Raw genomic sequence first — 17,670 nt, forward strand, 5'->3', positions numbered from 1 at the left:
TAGAATGTAACTCAGTAGAAAAAAAAAATAAAAACACCATGGAAACATTTTTTTTTGGGGGGGAAGACATATTATTCTATTACACAGAAATGTGTAAAATAGAACTCCTCCAACTTTTCACCAGGGCAAAACAATTTTATTGACACAGGCATTTACAATGTTATGAAATCATGAAAATGTCATTTAAAACTACCTGAAGACCAGAGCCAGATAACAATGCAGAGATTTCTTTAAATGTAAAATGCAGGACATTTTACTGCATGTGACACTCACCCTTCAGGACCAACATAACCTGCCCACTGAGCACTGCCCCAAACTGAAGATGCAATCTCAAATGCTTAAGTCTGCCCTGCCTAAAGTGTCATTTCTCCATGTCTACAGAAGCCAAAACTTAACAGCACACTTGGACAGCAGCCACCAAAAAACTTCCACACTGTGCTTTCCAGCAAGCTTTAGGAAAATTTGTTTCCTAAAAGCTTGTTGTTTGAAACAACCCCCAAATTGGTTAATTAATAGGCATGACATAAAGGACATCTCTGGATGGGGCCACAGACAAGTGTGACTCAATGTGTATTTCTTGTTGGTAAAAAAAAAACATTAAAAATACTGTAAAATTCCAGTCAAGGTTAAATGTCATATTTTCTAGGGTCATGAATAAGCATTTCCAACTATTTTCAAGACAAGTAAGAGCCTAAAAAAGAAGAATCCTGCTGTACAAGAAGGCTGTAAACAGTCTATAGTGAAATGCTGATACAAACACTCTTTCTCTTAAAATCAGTTTTATAGTATGTGAAGGGTTTTTTGCAAGGTTATTAAGAACTGCATTAAAAAAAAATGGTATTTGCATTATTCTAGACTACTGGGGGGAAAAAAAGTCTCATTTCAAAATGAACACAAAAAGTGAGAAATAACTTAGACCTTACTATAGGCAAAAGAGAGCTTACCTAAAGGAACCATCCAGATTTGCCCTATGAATGAAACTCAGTTTTGCGTCAGCCCAGTAAAGTTTCTGCTCGTCGAGATCTATCGTGAGTCCATTTGGCCAATAAATATCAGAATCAACAATTATCTTTCGCATGCTGCTGTCCATTCCTGCCCGTTCTATTCGGGGTGTTTCACCCCAGTCCGTCCAGTACATGTATCTGAAAGAGACACAAACACACAGATGAGGCCACAAGACATGCTAGGATAGCAGCTCATTGCACAGCCTGCAGTGGTACATACATACAGCAGGGTATAGACACCAGGGTTTATTCTCAAAACTTTTACACACTTATTAAAGCAAATCAAACCCCAGGCCCACAGGGCTCAAAAGAAGTCCTTCATTAAATCATCTCACAAGTTTTGCCTCTGTGTATTTACCATTCTCTTCCAATGCTGAGCAGTATCTGATTGTTATAAGCATTTACAACTGAGTATCATCCTTGTGTGGTCAGTGACTACAAGTTAATATCCTATATCACACTCCGAATAACTATCCAAGCAGGCAATGAGCACAGCTTAACCTCATTATGCAAATCCATAGAGGAAAAAAAAGAATAAAATCAAGTGTTCTGAAATTTGTTTCTGTCAAAAAATAAATCATGAATCCATGAAACTTAGAAAGATATTAAATTTTGGGGTATTTTTTTCCCCATTCCCATCCATCTCCCAGTTTCCCTGTCACTCCACCAATGGACAATTTAAGTAGCCTGAATGGATTTACAATAGATTACAGCACGTACTAATTGGAAAGGACCAGATCAAAGTGTGGCGAATCTGCATGAAAAGCTGAGATTGTGCAGCTACAAGAGAAATGCTCTGCTGAGAAGAGGACAGACAGCACTCTGTAAGAGAAATGCTCTGGTGAGAAGAGGACAGCTGGTAAGCATTACCCAGCATCACATACCCAGCCTGCAAGTTCCACATGCACACACAACACAGGCAGCTCCTAGCACAGCTGCCTCAGGGCGCTCAGAGAAAGGACACTGCTTCCCCAATGCCACTACAGCCATTTGGGCCATGGCTCTGTGTGAGAAAGCGTTTGCCCTGAGGAAGCTCTCAAACATAACCAGGGACCTGCACTGCACCCATCACCTCCCCAGGTTCCCCACACAGTGTTAGATCAACAGGAGCACCAGATGGCACCAGCTGGGCAAGAGCATTGAGCATCTGAGCTAAGTCCTCCTAACACTGGAGCTCCAGAAAAGCGTGGAAAAGAGACATCTATTCAGTCCTGCACAATGCTTAGCCAGATGTTTCATAACCCGGATTATCTCACTCTTAGCTCCCCTGAGAAAACAGCACTTGCTGTGCAGTCACAGTAGGAACTACAAAGGAAGTCAATGAACATGGATTTTGAAAACACACTTATACAAAAAAAGCTTTATGCTTTATTTTATGAGAGAGAATCCTGTCCACACTTCAGGGATGATGTAGGGACTCATTTGTAATTGCTGTGATGTTCTTCTGCAGGGTGGTCTCCCCTTTGCACAGCAAGATCCTCCTGCAAACTGCAGAGGCTCTGCAGCTGCTTTACCTGCAGCTGGGGCCATCATTTCATCCGAGGAGGAACAGGAAGCTCTACAGTTATCACCAGCAAATGTCCCTCACAACACACTTAACCTTAAAATGCTCTGATCTCCATGTGCATCCTCCACCCCACTTTAGGCAGATCTCCAGTTCTGGGGCAGTCACAGCACCTACACAGCAGCATATACAGTCATGAGCAGTTTACCCCACTAAAGAGGGGAATATAGATAACCAGACAGAAATTGCTCACTTGTATCACAATACACCCGAGTGTGAGGTCAAACAAGTTTTCTAATTGAAATAAAAACCTTCCACACAGGTGAGTCTGCCGGTTTCTGAGATAGCTCACATTAGAGTGGCTGAGACACATTCATATCCCCAGATGCCTTCCCAAAGCTTCTTCAGCTCCAGCAACCAGGATAGACTGACAGCTCCTGAAAAAGCAGCAGCAGCAGTTGAGAGCTGCCCCAGTTCAGAGGACAACCTATGAATGTAAATTGCCACTCATTTTGGTTTTCCTTAACAAGTCAGGCTGTAATTTGTGGCAACTTGGACTGTGTGAGGAAGCAGCTATTGACAAACAACTAAAGACAGAGAAAAGCAGACATAAAAAACCTGTCTGCACAACCAGCTGCTGAATCACACTGTGAAACTGATATGGCCAAATACCCATTTTTGGTCAGGTCTAATCAGTTGTCTGATCCAGCTCATCTGCACTAGAGCTTGCACCATCTGCATCCAACTCTACAGGAATAAAGACAGACAAAAGATAGACTGTTGGATGAAGAAAAATGTGGCTATTAGAAGTGACTTTGGGCCATATCATATGGCTATTGAAATCTGTAAGTACAGGCTAAAAAGGAGCTTAGACCAAAATTAAAAATCCCATGAAAGTTACTGAAAAGATAAAACAAAGGAGACAAAACTAGCTAAGTCCTATTAAACCCTTAAAGCAGGTTAAAAGGATGAAAAAACATCCTAAATTATTATGGAATAAAATTCCTCTCCTCAGGCCTTCCATTAAAATTTCAGCCTGCACTCTCAATGCATTCAGATGAAGGAAAAAAACCCCAAATCTGTAAACCAAAGGGCCTTCATGGCTTTTCTATGATATTAAAGGAGCTCCAACTCAAGAGCCTCTTCCCAAAAAACAGTGTCATTTAATTTCATAGGTGATGTGCGTTTACCCTTGGCCTCACAGAGACTGCTGTACAAAAGTAGTACTTCCGAATTCACACACAAATTTGTCACAGGAAAATTGCATCTCTACATTTCAGCTCATTAGCAGGCACCAAGCTCAATGTTACTCAAAGGTTTAATACTACATGGTATTAGCAAAGTAGCTGCACCACAAAGGAAGGGTCAGCAGGATGAAGATGCACTTAGACAACATGGAAAACAATCTGAATGCAGGCAGCCTTCTTTCAAAGCTCTTCTAGCTCAGTTGGACTTTTCTAAAGCAACATACCCTGTCACCACCTTCATCTGACAACAGGGTGTCTCTGCAGTCCCTCAAGTATCATAAAGCTGATCTTCTCAGTGAACTTTTCAGAGTATACTGAGTCTCTGCACTAATCAAACACCTAAAGATGTAATGGTTTCCTTCCCTCTGTGTGCTCCACAGAATCCCATGGTCCATCACAGGAGCACACACCAAGCCATGGAATGGCAAATACAATTTTTGCATCCTTTTCAAAGAGGTTTCCATCCTTTCATCAGGCAGCAGGTGCTGAATTGCCAAGAATTCTCTGCTTTGGGGATCTCTCAGCACATCAAGACCTTGAATTGGGAGTTTTAAAATCAATCTAAGAAGCTGCTTCTATGACAGGGACTGACCTTCTCTGGTCTAAGTGAGCCCATTTAAAATCGTTCCACTGCCAAATGAAGCACTTCTTCCCTCATGCCCACCCCTGGTGTTGACATTAGTATTCTACAAGGAAAAAAAAAAAAAAAAAGAGAAGACCCAAAACCTTTAAATTACCTCAGCAAATAATCAGTCTTGCCAATGTTTCTGCAGCAGTGATGCTTAAACAGAAGGAGCAAATAAGGGCAGCAACCAGCCAGCTGAAGCCACCTGTGAAACTAGTCCAGAGGAGAAAGAGGCACTTCTCATCAATCACCTTTGAGTCTACAATTAGTTCAGTCCTTTCCAGTCAGTCCTTTCCATCCCTCCTCTTCCACCTTTCTTTAGCCTAACAGCTAGGCTCTTTTTTTTTTTTTTTTTCTGCACAAGGTACAACAGAGCACTGGACATGAGACTAACAAACCATAAAATGTCATGTTTGAACTGCATGCCTGTGAGGGATTTTCAAAAATGTACAAAGTATCCGGTTTTCCTTTATTTTGCCCTCCTCTATTTTGAGTGACAAAGCTAGTTCAAACTAAGGTAAAAATACAGTGTCCTGGCTGGAACACAGAGTAACCTGAAGACAGAAATTTTTTTGCACAAGTTATAAATCCTAAAGAAAAGAAACATCCATGGCTATTATGGAAAGAATGACACAAACGTAGCTAAACCAGCACTGCAAACTTAACTGGAACAGTAATAAGAGAAATTTTTGGGGCAGGTGGAAAACCTCCTTGCTATGATTTGTGACGAAGAAAAAGACAAAGGCTAACAAGAGCCCATGGATCTCATTAAAAATATTATTCTCCTGTCAAAAGTACTGAAATCTGCTTGCACTAGCTGGTTCATCAGAGAAAGAGGAACACAGGGAAAACAGTGGAGAAATTAAAGATTTTAGTAATGTCCTGAAGTAATAATTAGGTCTTACAGCTTGCACCTGTCAAATGCCTCCAGTCTACAGAATCAATTCTTACACAAAAGTTTTTGTGTTAGAGCTTTTTGGGCAGGGGGAGAACATAGCAAAAAGCTCCAAGTAGCTTCTCAGAGAAAGAAATTAATCTGCATGCTTTAACAGCTTAAATGTAGGAACTGATTTGATTCATCCTGATTTAAATTAACCTTAATTCAGGAGCCTGGAGTGATAACTGACATACTATTTCAGTAGAGGAGGGAAAAAAGGCTTTCCTGAATTATCTTTTTTAAAGAATGCTCAAGAGTCCACATCTCTTATTGACCTCAATATAAAACAAGCACTTTCAAATAGTCAAGACATCATCAATGTTTCTGGGACAAATGATGGTTCAAGAATGGGTTTTTTTATTTTTCAAATAGAACCAATTTTCAGGCATCCAGTAAATTAACAATCCCTATCATTTTCATTTTACCATTTTAAAAAACCTCCAGTATTTAAACCAGATAACATTTCAGAAAAATAAGTAGACTAAGCAAAGAATCTCAGTCTGGCACTACCTGTGCTATTATGCCTCCCAGTTTTTGAAGCCAGCTGAAAAGATGCACACTGAATAACAATGAAGAGCCTAAGGCAAGCATTTGGGTAGTTTTTTTATTTGGTTGATTTTCTTTGTGGTGATGGTGGTGTTTTTAAATGTAAATTCCAGAGTTTTAAATACTCCTGGGCCAGGGCATGCCATAACAACTGTAAGAAACTAAAAATATCAAAACCAGTATCTTTGTACACATTAGGTCGATCACATTTTAGGACTGAGATCCGGCATCTTGAGTTTTACATCCTCCTTGCATGGCAACAGGTCAACAAAAGTCTAACAGCACTGAGGCTGTCCAAGAAAATGAAAACAGGAATTCCTAAAGAGCTAATGAGAGAAAAAAACCCCTTGTGAGCAAAACTCACTGCTAAGCAGCAGCTATCACAAATCAATGCTCTTTAAAAAAACAATAAAATAAAAGTAACCAAGCAGCACTACCGAAGCTCTAAACAAAAAGCAGACCTTGGACAAACTTGTGGGTCAGAGATGTTTAAGTGTCTTCCCCCCATCTCTGGTTTTAAACCTGAACTCCAGACTTCCAAGGCAGCAAGGAAGTAGAGGCAGGGCAAAAAAAGAGACTAACATCAAATAATAATTTGATTTCACAGCACTTGCACCAATTCTGTCCTAAACTGATCTGCTACACCACTTTGCTTGCACTAAAGAAACGAGCTGGAACAAAGCAGATCAAAAGCCAAAGCTCCATCAAGGCTATGATGTAAATGTACACTTTCTTCTGAACACACAGCCACCAACAGTCCATCCAGCCCAGTAGCCAGAAGCTAGAGAAGCCAGATCCAGAAGCCAGACCCAAGAGAATACATAAAATTCAGTTACTGCTCTACATGTAAGCACATATATGTAATGTGCTAGATATATTACAAATATGTAACATATCTTACAAATATGTAAGTTCTATATGTAAGCTGCATGCTTCACAACCAAGCTTTCTAGTTAGAACTTAATTAAATGCAATTCAACTGCAGTCAACAAGTCCCTGAGTTTTGGCATATAAATTACCACATTGAATCAGGGCTTAAATGGTGCTTCCCTTGTATCAGAAGAATGGGACTGAAAACCACCTTGCAAAAACAAACAGATTTTGAAGTTGGCAAACTGCACCCCAGTGGGTTTTTTGTTGGCTTTCTTTTTGGGCGGGTTTTTTTGTTTGGTTGGTTTGTTTTCTTTCCCCTGCTTAACTCATTTTAAAATTCCAGGTGCAGGAGCAAAACCAGAATGAAGACCATATTTCCCCTCACTCTTAAAGGTGCAAGTCATTTTTTATTTCCCAGCACCTCATGTCTCTTGTCATCATTTTCACAAAGATTAGAAATCAAGGCTGTGCCCTCCAAGAGCAGTCAATCAGCCATCTGAGCTGGAAGGTATCACAGACATAATAAAAAACAGCCAACATTGCCCAAACACTTTTTCCATCTCCCAAAATGCAGTACAGTTGCCAAACCTTACATAACCTGCTTACACAAAAGGGGCCAGTTGTACAGATGATATAAATCAGTACAAACTTCTCCAATTTCAACAATGCTCTTGAACTTATACAAGCCCATGGCACAAAACAGGAGTTTACAGGAAATTGCAATGAAGTTTAGATTCCTGCACATTTAAAACTTACTTCCTCCATCCCACCTTTAAAGCTACAAAAACTCCACTGTGAAATTAAATATCCCCAACTGTTTACAGAAGAATGTCTATCCCACATAGCATTAAGCTGCAAATTACTTACTCAAATTACTTTTTTCTTTTTTCAAGCATTAAATTTTGAGACCTGGATGTCCTTGACAAAATCATTACACCAAACCCAAAAACGTGCCACAATAGTTAATCATTACAACTAATCACATTGTATTCAAAATTGTGTACAAAGCAAACAAAACCCTTGAAACCAGCCTTCTCCACTACGGTTTTCCAACAGTGTCTTTTATTCTGATTTATTCTTTTAAAACACACACTGGTAAGATGTCCTTAATGATCTCTGTGACTGGCTCACACCAGCATGTCCATGTCCCTGTCCTGCTGAGGAGTCATTCCACAGCTCTGAGCAGAGAGGGAGGTTCTGGTCTGATGGCAGCACTCCTTCTGAGGAAGCCCAGGAGCGCTGCTGGCTTTCTTGACAGCAAGGGTTGTCTCAAAGTCAGTCCATTGACCCCAGGTCCCCTTCTTCTTTCATAAAATGTGATTTATTTTAGGAATGGGAAAAATAGTCCAAATCTCACTACATTCAACCCATTTTAAGACACGCTGCAAACATTCAAAATTCAGGGTATCCTCACATGAAAAAGTGCTAGACCCAGTCATTACTTAACTACATCTACCTGAAGAAGTTAAACCTAGATTTCTTCCTCTCTTCATAAGGAAACACTGAATTAAAATCCTGGGATGGTCAAAAAAATTGTATGCACACATTGTACTGACTTAATGGAAGATGGGGTGCAGCAAATGTATTCAGCAACAGTAATCCAAAAGTGTGAGGTGCTGGTGGCTCTCTTATCCACAGATCTCACAACTGCTCAAATGGTTAGCTCAAACCAAATGTTTCACCGTGCTGCTGCACTTTAACTCAATGTTTAGGGAAAGGTACACTCCAGCTAAAGACAGGAATTTGTCAAGGCATGCAACTTAAGTTTGTTCATTTGCACCCTTGTAATTTCAAACACAGTAACAAACAAAACCCTGAGAACACCCTCAGCAGGTTACATGGAAAAATTCTTCCTTCAGCTTATACTAATGCTCAATTTTACATGAAAAAAAAAAATTAGAAACATGTTTTGATTAAACCAAAGCAACTCATTCATGACATACAGAACAGTGCCAGTCCAACCAGACCAACATGTTGTATATGCCATGATCTCCACATTATGCAGCTATAAAATGCACCCAATTACATCATCTAATCAAAGAGCTTCCATCACCTCTTTGGTGCCAGTGCATTCCTGACTTCACCCAAGAAACCACTGCAACACACACTGGCACTGTGACAACTAAAGCAATCCTGTTGTTCCTTCTGCTCCCTCAAGAAATGGCATAGAAATTTAGAAGATAAGAATACAATTCCCAAACTTAATAAGACTAAATGTGTACAGGGCAAAGAAGTATCAGTCTCCAGGATCCAGGATAAAAGGAATCACAGAAACGTAGCAAAGGAAGAGTGCAAACAGCGGAGGGAGTTCAGTGGGGCTTTTAAGGAAGTCTTCACATTTCCACCTCTTTCCCATGTAATTTTGCAGGGTAGGGGAGAAGTAAATGACTTTTTTCTATCATCTCTGAACAGGCAGGTCTGCTCTCAAATGAAGTTAAAGGTCTTTGAACAATATATGCCCTTTAGTCATAGCTATGAGCAGGAAAAGGGAGAAATAAGCCGAGGAGACTAATGAACTATCTAAAGAAAGGCTGTCACCATCAAGGACAATAATCCAAAAATTAAAGTAAATAACAATTCCCACAAAAACCTCAAGTTTCTTATGCATGAGACTATTTGCAGCTATTTGGAGACCCGAATCAAAAGCTTTCCAAGTCCCAGAAATTACTGCCATACCAAGATACTGGATATGACCGTGAACCAATTTTACAGTTGAGTACTTTTCTTTCATTTTAAGATAATAATTGTGCTACTCATATATTATAGAGTTTCAAATAACTAACCAAAAGCTTCAAAATAATTTTATACTTGCAATTAATTACAAACTAGAAGCACACAGGACATAAACTAATCTCTAGCTTTCAGGCAGCAATAAGCATGTTTCACTCAAAACCTGGGCATCTTCTGAATTTTAACCAAGCAGCCATGAGTCAGGGTTTCTAAAAAGCACAGTCTTTACTCAGAGGATGTTCCTTGCTTTTCTTCTCCACCACTTGCAACAGTCACAAGTTTTATTCCCTCTCCTCTCAACTATTCCAAAAGAGATTAAGACCAGAAGATACACTGCTAAAAAGACGTCACCATTCAGGCTTATTTGTTCAGAAGCCTCAGTCTACTGCAGCTCATATAGATCCCAGTAATTCCAACACAGCAGGCCAACATGCTTAACCTCTAGTACCTGCCACGCTGCTGTGTGGGACCAAGGTCCTGGTGAATCATCAGCAAACACCACTGCAGTCTGAAGTGCTGACATAAACACAGTTGTGAGTTAGAACAGCTCCAGGTCTTGTTCATGGCTTTGCTGTGACACTGAGGAAACGCTGGATTAACAACTAGGCATGTCTGAGGCTTTTAATTTTAGACTCTGAACTGAAAACTTTCTAATTGTGATAGCAGTCCTTTCTATATCCATTTTTAATATCCTGTTTGGTGCATTTACCATCTAATCCTTTATTTGGTGCCAACTATACTTTAGGTCAATGACAGCAACTACTTGCAGATTTTGGTGATTTGCTATAAGCAACCTGAGGCAATGGCTAAGCCAGGCTATGGCATGCAATCCCTTAATGTTGTTCAGACACGATTAGGCTTGTTTAAATCTCTGAACTAATAGCCATTCTGCAGAATGCCAAAACAGATGATTTATTTTTAGTACTCAGTAATTTTTTTCTTATTGCTGCATTCTAATTTGTATCTTATTTCCTTTCCCCGAAGCTTTGCTATTCCAAAAGGAATTGCTCCATAAATGAAGTCAGCTTCTGTGGTGGTCCACTGGCACAGCACTGCCTCTGCCCAACAGCCCCACACCATGCCATGGAAGACTTTAGGAGTGAAAATGAGGGAGGAAATGGGAGACAGCAGTTTGCAGCTTTTCTTCAGTCAGTTAAACCAGTTCAAATGTCTTTATTCTCCTCTTTCATCCTTTCTACACATCCCACCAGGGTCAGCAGGCCAGCTCAGGTATGGCAAATTCAACAATCCCAGTGACTACACCAAGTGATGGCTGTGGTTATACCCACACCAAAAACCCCACAAGACAGCAATACCTTTTCTTGAGGCAAGCATTTTTTATCTTTCCTTAAAATAATAATTTCACAAACATTTCACAGATGTCTCATTTAGCTCTTTGTGCTTCAGCAAACACAGGGAGCAGAAATTTCTCAAGCATTATTGTCTGCTTAGCGAGGTAAATTACAGAAAATGCAGCCTGGACTTGGACAGTCCAAGGCAATACAGCAGCCATCACACAAGTAGGAATTCAAGATTTATATTAACCAAAGTAAATATCTCTAATACATTCTAGACTTTAATAATGTGAACTAACTACTTCATTAAGCACTTAGTGAAAATCAGATATGAGAATTATGGATATGCTATAGATCCTCAGAATCTGAGCCCTGCATTAAATGGAGAAGGTAGCAAGCATTGAGATTTTTATGTCATAGATTTAATGACCCTTGTCAACACACATTCTAGGGTGTTCAGATCTAAGACCTTCACTACAGGACTGAGAATTAAATCATTTGTTTTGGCTACTCATTCATGCATTCTTTTGAAGACTTTTTTTCAGGAAACTGAAGTTTGCTTGCCACGACGTGATACAAACTTGTTTTTCAAATACATTCCTCCTCCTTCTTCAGACCATGTTCATGACACAGGTTCTTTGCAAGGGTTCATTGCAGGGAATTTGAGCTACCTCACTGAGCTGGGCTTGAGTAAAATCTTTACATACAACAAATTCAGATTTGTTATAAGCTGCTATCCTGAAAACAAGTAAATACTTATGCAATGGCTGCAAACTCAAAATTAGTAACACCAACACTATTGAGGCCCCCATCAGCGGTCTACCTATCAAGAATGTATATCAATGCTAATGTTCTACAAAACACTACCAAGAATTTAGCCTAAAGTCCTCCATTTACAAACTCAGCCTAACATACCCAACAGCAGGACTGGGATCTAAATGTTCAAAACAAAGCATCAGCAAATTTGCAGAAAAATGTTTTGTACTAACCTCTATCTTCTTAGTTTATCCCTCATATCAGGGAAGAATAATTGGATTATCACATATCACATGCTTCCTTTAATTCCTAGAATATACAGTGGGTCCAGCAAGAAAGTTTTAATGTGTATGGAAAGGATGTCATTACATATTAAGCCAACTCTTGTTAATTATGATGGTCTTTCAGCATATCAGAAGATCCTGTACAGTGAATGATTTTCACTAGCTCTGGGAAGAAGAGAGACCCACAGATAAGCTTTGTCTCACAGCTTGCCTGAAAAAATGAAATTTTAGGAATGGACTGAATGATCATTAGGGAAGAGTATTCTCTCTTTCTCAGTCATAACTGAGAGATAATCACTACCTTTAAAGAAGGAAGATAGGCTGAGTATGCAAAAGGTGCAGCTCTCTTTAAAAATGTCACTACACCACAATCATCTGACTTACTACTGAAGAAGCCCATCAGAACATCTGAAAAATCATACTCCTGAATGTCAGCTGGAAATCACAAAATAACAGGCTTCAAAAGGAAACTCCAGAAGTCAGCTTAGCCCCTCTCCAATGTCCTAAGGCTTGGTCATTATACTTCTGGTGTTCCTGAGAGATGATGACTGTATATTCAATATGTTCTTTTCTATTCTCTCAAAGTAGTCTATGACTTGAAGAATCACACTCAGAATGGACTAAAACCTACTTATTAAGCAAACACTACTCTGGGAGTAACACCCCACTGCAAACATACAGTCCTCCATCCACCTCTGCAGAACAGCCTTACTAAAGCTAGAAGACAAGAGAAAGTTTCACCATTCTGCACAACATGTTATTACCTCAAGAGAAATCAGACTTGTTTGACTTGGAGCCTTCTAGACAAACCCATGTTTGGGTACTAATAATATCAGCTAAGCATTTGCAATCTCCTTATTTGTTCCATTTTGCCTCTGGAAACCAAAGTTGACTAATGAAGTTTTCTTCCTCATTTTCTAAGCTCCTCACCCACACTTCTATAGTAGAAACTGCTAAAAGGACAAAAATCACATCTATGGAATGGTTTCATATTGGAACCTCTTCCAAACTGAAAGCAAATGACTAGCCACTGACAGATTGCCTCATCCAGTTTTAAGAACCCTTGTCTGAACTTCATCACATTTTATGATCCAGGAAAAAACCCACAAACTTACTCTGGTGCTCTGATCTAATACAGTTCTGACAGTATTAGCCACCCGATTTCAAAAACTTATTAACAAAAAGACAAATAAGATATTATTAAATGGTTCTTTTCTCCTTCTGGCACCCATTTTTCTTTCCCTGAGAATACCTGGAACAAGGAACACGTGGTTCTATGCGAGTTCAACCCCAGAGCCTGCTGTGCCAAAATCACCATTTCTCAGATGCACTTAGGAAATATTTCAGATCTACCAGGTGAAATGATGTGCTTGTAAAAGCAAACCTGAATGTTTTATTCCACAAATATATGCGATGTCTGAGTTTTTAAATTTTCTTTTAAGTATAATGTATTAGTTTTTCAGGCAAACCTGTCTTTATTTCAACACTTAAAGAATCAGTCAAAAGACAAGGAACTGCACCCACTTAGGAGAAGTAAACCTGGCATTGGCATTTCATGCAAAGTGCCATACTACTCTCTGTAATCCACCTCACTGTGAAATACTCAATTTAACATCATATTCTCTCTTTAAATACACTACTGAACTCTACATCTAATGAATCAACATTAATTAATTATGCATAGATTACTTGCTGTCAGGATACAACAGGATTCCTGTTAATTTATTTAAAACATCTCTATACAGGAATTTGCTGTGGGGAGCATTCCTTTCACCTAAAGGCATCTGTAAGGAAGGCAGGGATAAGGACCCCTCTGGAAAAGTCCTTTGGCCTAACAAAGTCACTCCACTTCCCCTTTCACTGGTAATGGCTGTACCCTTCCAGCCATTTTCTAAAGGATACCAGCAGCTCCAGCATTTGACGAGTCAACAAAACTAAGTATTTTATTTCTTTGGGTACACACAATTTCATTTAGCCTTTGTATGCCCTTTATGTATTAATCATAAATGTACCTGTAACACCTCACATCCATCTGTAAAATCTTATACAGGAAACACCGAAAAAACAACTGAAGTTCCAGTCTGTGACATGGAAGGTGCTGACATGGTCATCTTAAGTTGCCCTCTGTTGGCTAGTTTCCATTTTCATTGTTCATACACTTGAAGCAGGTAGTTTCTCAAGACAATGTCCATCTCCCAGAGTAGGATAAACCACCAAATACTTTATTTTTATGGTTTATACTAAGCCCTTTCATTAACTCAGCATCATTTTGCAAAGACAACAGACTCAGTGAAAATATCAGTTAATGCCAGATTTTCCTACAGATAAAAAACCCACCTATCTATACCCTAGAGGAAGAAAAAGTGATCTCTGAGAAAGTACTGTGAAAATGGCAGCAGATCAGTGGCAAACCAGCTCACTTGTGTGGATCCATGCACACAAGAGAAATGTACTTGAGTTCTCTTTCCTCATTTTCATGAAGGTTCATCTAGCACAGCACATCTGCAGTCATCACTGCAATAAATGCCAGGCCCAAAGGACACAACATCAGCACTGCTTGTGCACAGGGAGGGCAAAAGGCACATGTGAAACCCTGGGGAGGGTTGAAGAGGGAGGGAGGAACCATGCATATACACAAGTATTTTTTAGAGCACTAGAAGTGATGACACATGCAGCGTGTACTCATTACTTCTTAATATGGTCATTTTACAGCATTGAGAATCAACAGTTTCACCTGGATTCTTTCCCTTGCTGGCACAAACATTATTATTCAACATCATCACTTAAAAATACCGTGGATTTTGTTTACCAGAGCATAGCAAGTGAGAATTCCTGTTTCAACGCATGCAGACTTTCACATGTTGCTGTCTACATTAAATAGACATCACATATAAAAACAAAGTTAACTTACTAAACAAGATAACTGAGAAGATCATAATAATCATAATAATAATAAAAAGCTTGGAAAATTAATTACTTTTCCAAAGTGCAATGGGATAAGCCAGGTAATTATACTGGTTGAATATTTGGCTCGGCACCTAAAAACCAGCTGTATTTTTCTTTTTGGCTCAAGGTCTGGGCTACCATTTCTTGCCACAAAATATTTAAGCTCAAACATACGTTCAGTTACAGACCTTGAGAAAAATACCTCAGGAAAATGTTAAATGAAACAAAAGGTTATGTGTTCCTTTTCTTTTCAGAACTATAAACTTAACATAAATCACCACCATATCCATTTAAGCATTTAAGCCAAATTAATATTTACCCATGAGCCGGATCCAAAGCTATTGCCCTGGGCTGATCAAGGTCTTGCCAGAAGAGGACTTTTCTAGATGTTCCATTGAGATTAGCTACTTCTATCCTATTGGTTTCTGAATCCGTCCAATAAAGTTTTTTCCCAATCCAATCACACGCCAGGCCGTCCGGGGAAACCAGACCAGAAATGATGACATTCTGCACCACATTCCCAGTTTGGTTAATGTAAGTTTGCTTGATGGCTTCTTCACTCACATCTGTCCAGAAAACGATGCCCTGTGAATACTGGAAGTCGACCGCAGCAGCGTCCTCTAAACCACTGACCACCACGGTGGACTCCAGCTTCGTGCCTCCGGCATCCACGAGCCGAACGTCCCGCCGGTTAGCAAAGAGCAGAAAGGGAGATGCTGCAGAAGGAAAAAATGGAAACGTGTTAGCATCACAGGCACCTACAGATGTTCAAGAGCTGGCTATGTATGTGGCAGAGGATTTCTTCTCCCAGACTGGCAGGACACGGAGTACAGTGTGTCACCGTATCTAAATACCTGTTCCTTCCCTATGTCAGACAGGGGTGTAAAAGAGAGATGGAAGAGTAGGGGTGTTTGTGAAGACTGCTGTTAGCTGAAAGAGACAGCGAGAGCAAAAGGACAAAGGTTTCCCAGTTTCCCCCATCTCACCCCAATTTTTCTAACTCAAGCAGCAGCTGCTGGAGTTCTACACCAGTCACCTGCTGAGTCCCAGCTTCATATGGAACCATTGCATTTGACGTGCTGCCTCCAATGCACAGTCAGCACAGGTCCAATAATTTGCTACTCATGGAACAGAGCAGCTCATAGAATACTCATAGAATAGAGAAGAATATATCTCCTATGTTTCAAGCCTGTCATATAAATACCTTCAGTTTTAAATTCACGTTACTGTATGTAAGAGTTACTTCTTGATATTATCTTTCAGATTAAATTTCTCCTGCACTTTCTAAAAAAGAAGACAGTTTATACAGTGTCTGAATTGCAGGTCTGCAATGCTGGCTGCCCTGTCATTGCTATATTGCCAGTCTCGTGAATTCTGGCTCTGGCTACATTCTCACTGGAGAGTGTGTGCCTCTGCACATCCTTGACAACAGCTAATGTGTTTATGTGCAGGCCAAAGACCTCAGTCAGAATACACACCTTCAGATGACCTCAAAAACATACATAAAAATTCAGAGTTTTCATTATTATTCTCCATGGTCTTTTTCCCCCCCAAAGCCAGGAAAGAGATTGTTTTATTTTGCTTTTTGAAGGAAAAGTATGCTGATGTAATTTACATCACCAGGTGGTTTTAATGAGGGTCTTGGACAGCAAAGAGAACCAATTGTTATCATTAACGTTTCACTGAAGATGTATCTTTTTTCTCTACAATATTTAACTCAGGGAAGTTTATACAGCTTGAGAAGAATTACTTGTTAAGAAATGATGTCTCAGTAACCCTCCTATTTAATTTTGCTGGCTTGCCAAGCCCTTCTCTCAATCTTTAAAAACACTACGAATAGTATCAGGAAAATCCAACAGGTTAGTTATTGCAAACAGACAAAAAAAAGTCTAAAATACCAAGTGCTTGTTTTCTTCTCTGCAGCTGATTGGTTCCCCATAGCCACGTCTGTTTTAAGTGGCACTGTATCAAAACATTTGAACACTTGGGAAGTTTCATGTTAGAGGGCTCCAAGTCACAAATTCTTTGGGGCAGAGACCTTCTCAAGTTACGCACACTGCCTCACAAAACCAGCCCCACATCCAGACAAAGATCAAAGCTGCAAAAAGCCTATGTAGAATTTTTTTTTAAATATTGTCCCACAAACTTGTTTAGAGGAATCTGAATAGATTGATTTTCATCTAGACATTTCCATACTGAAGGCATTATTAATGCTACTACAAAGGAAAAATGAACCTGAAATATCAAGTCCAATCAACAGCAGAAGAACTCAACAGCTTCTTAACTAAAGATCAGACATGAAAAATGTCTAATCCAATCAGTATCAACATTATCCCAGCTCCCCATCCCTTTCAGCAGATTTCTTCCCTGCTGATGTACACAGTGGGCAGCAGCAGGCAGATAAGGCACTAAACTGCTGTGTTCTCCGTCACTTCTGTTCTTCAGAGATGTCCTGATTGAAGTGCAGCCTCATTGTGCTGGCCATGAACACCCAGCAGGGGAATCACACTGCCCTGCTCGTAACTGTGTTATTAGAACTTCAGTGCACTATACACTCCTCTAAACTGATTGATTATTGAAAATGACCAGGTTTTATCCCCTTTAAGAACAAGTCCACTTCCTTTGAGAAAGACAAAAAGAGAAGGCAGAACTCTGATTCTGAAAACTATATTCACTTCTCTGCTCCTCCCCACCAGCCTATTTTTTTTAATTCCAAATTTTACTTTTGAAATGGTTACAGAGCCCTTTTAGAGCAATACTGGTTGGGAAAATAAACAAACAAGAAAATCACAAAAAGGCCAACAAACAGTGATCTGCTTCTCTACAGTAATTCTTGCTTGAAATGCTGCTGAAGAAAGCCTATGTCTCTCACATAAATAAAGGAAATAAAACAAAAGTCAGAAAAGTACCTAAATGTACTTCC

The 17,670-nt window shown here is 39.6% G+C and overlaps 1 protein-coding gene across 1 annotated transcript in view; it reads right to left on the minus strand.

Annotated features, from left to right (window-relative positions):
- LRP5 (LDL receptor related protein 5) overlaps positions 1–17,670 on the minus strand; it is a 132,430-nt gene that overhangs the window by 87,066 nt on the left and 27,694 nt on the right. The window contains exons 2-3 of the mRNA XM_021555189.2: positions 15,067–15,463; positions 945–1,142 (exon numbers count right to left, since the gene is read on the minus strand). Of these exons, the coding sequence (XP_021410864.1) occupies positions 945–1,142; positions 15,067–15,463 (595 nt within the window). The remainder of the gene's footprint in view (positions 1–944; positions 1,143–15,066; positions 15,464–17,670) is intronic.

This window comes from Lonchura striata, chromosome 6 (genome assembly GCF_046129695.1).
Source record: "Lonchura striata isolate bLonStr1 chromosome 6, bLonStr1.mat, whole genome shotgun sequence".
Classification (NCBI taxonomy): Eukaryota; Metazoa; Chordata; class Aves; order Passeriformes; family Estrildidae; genus Lonchura; species Lonchura striata.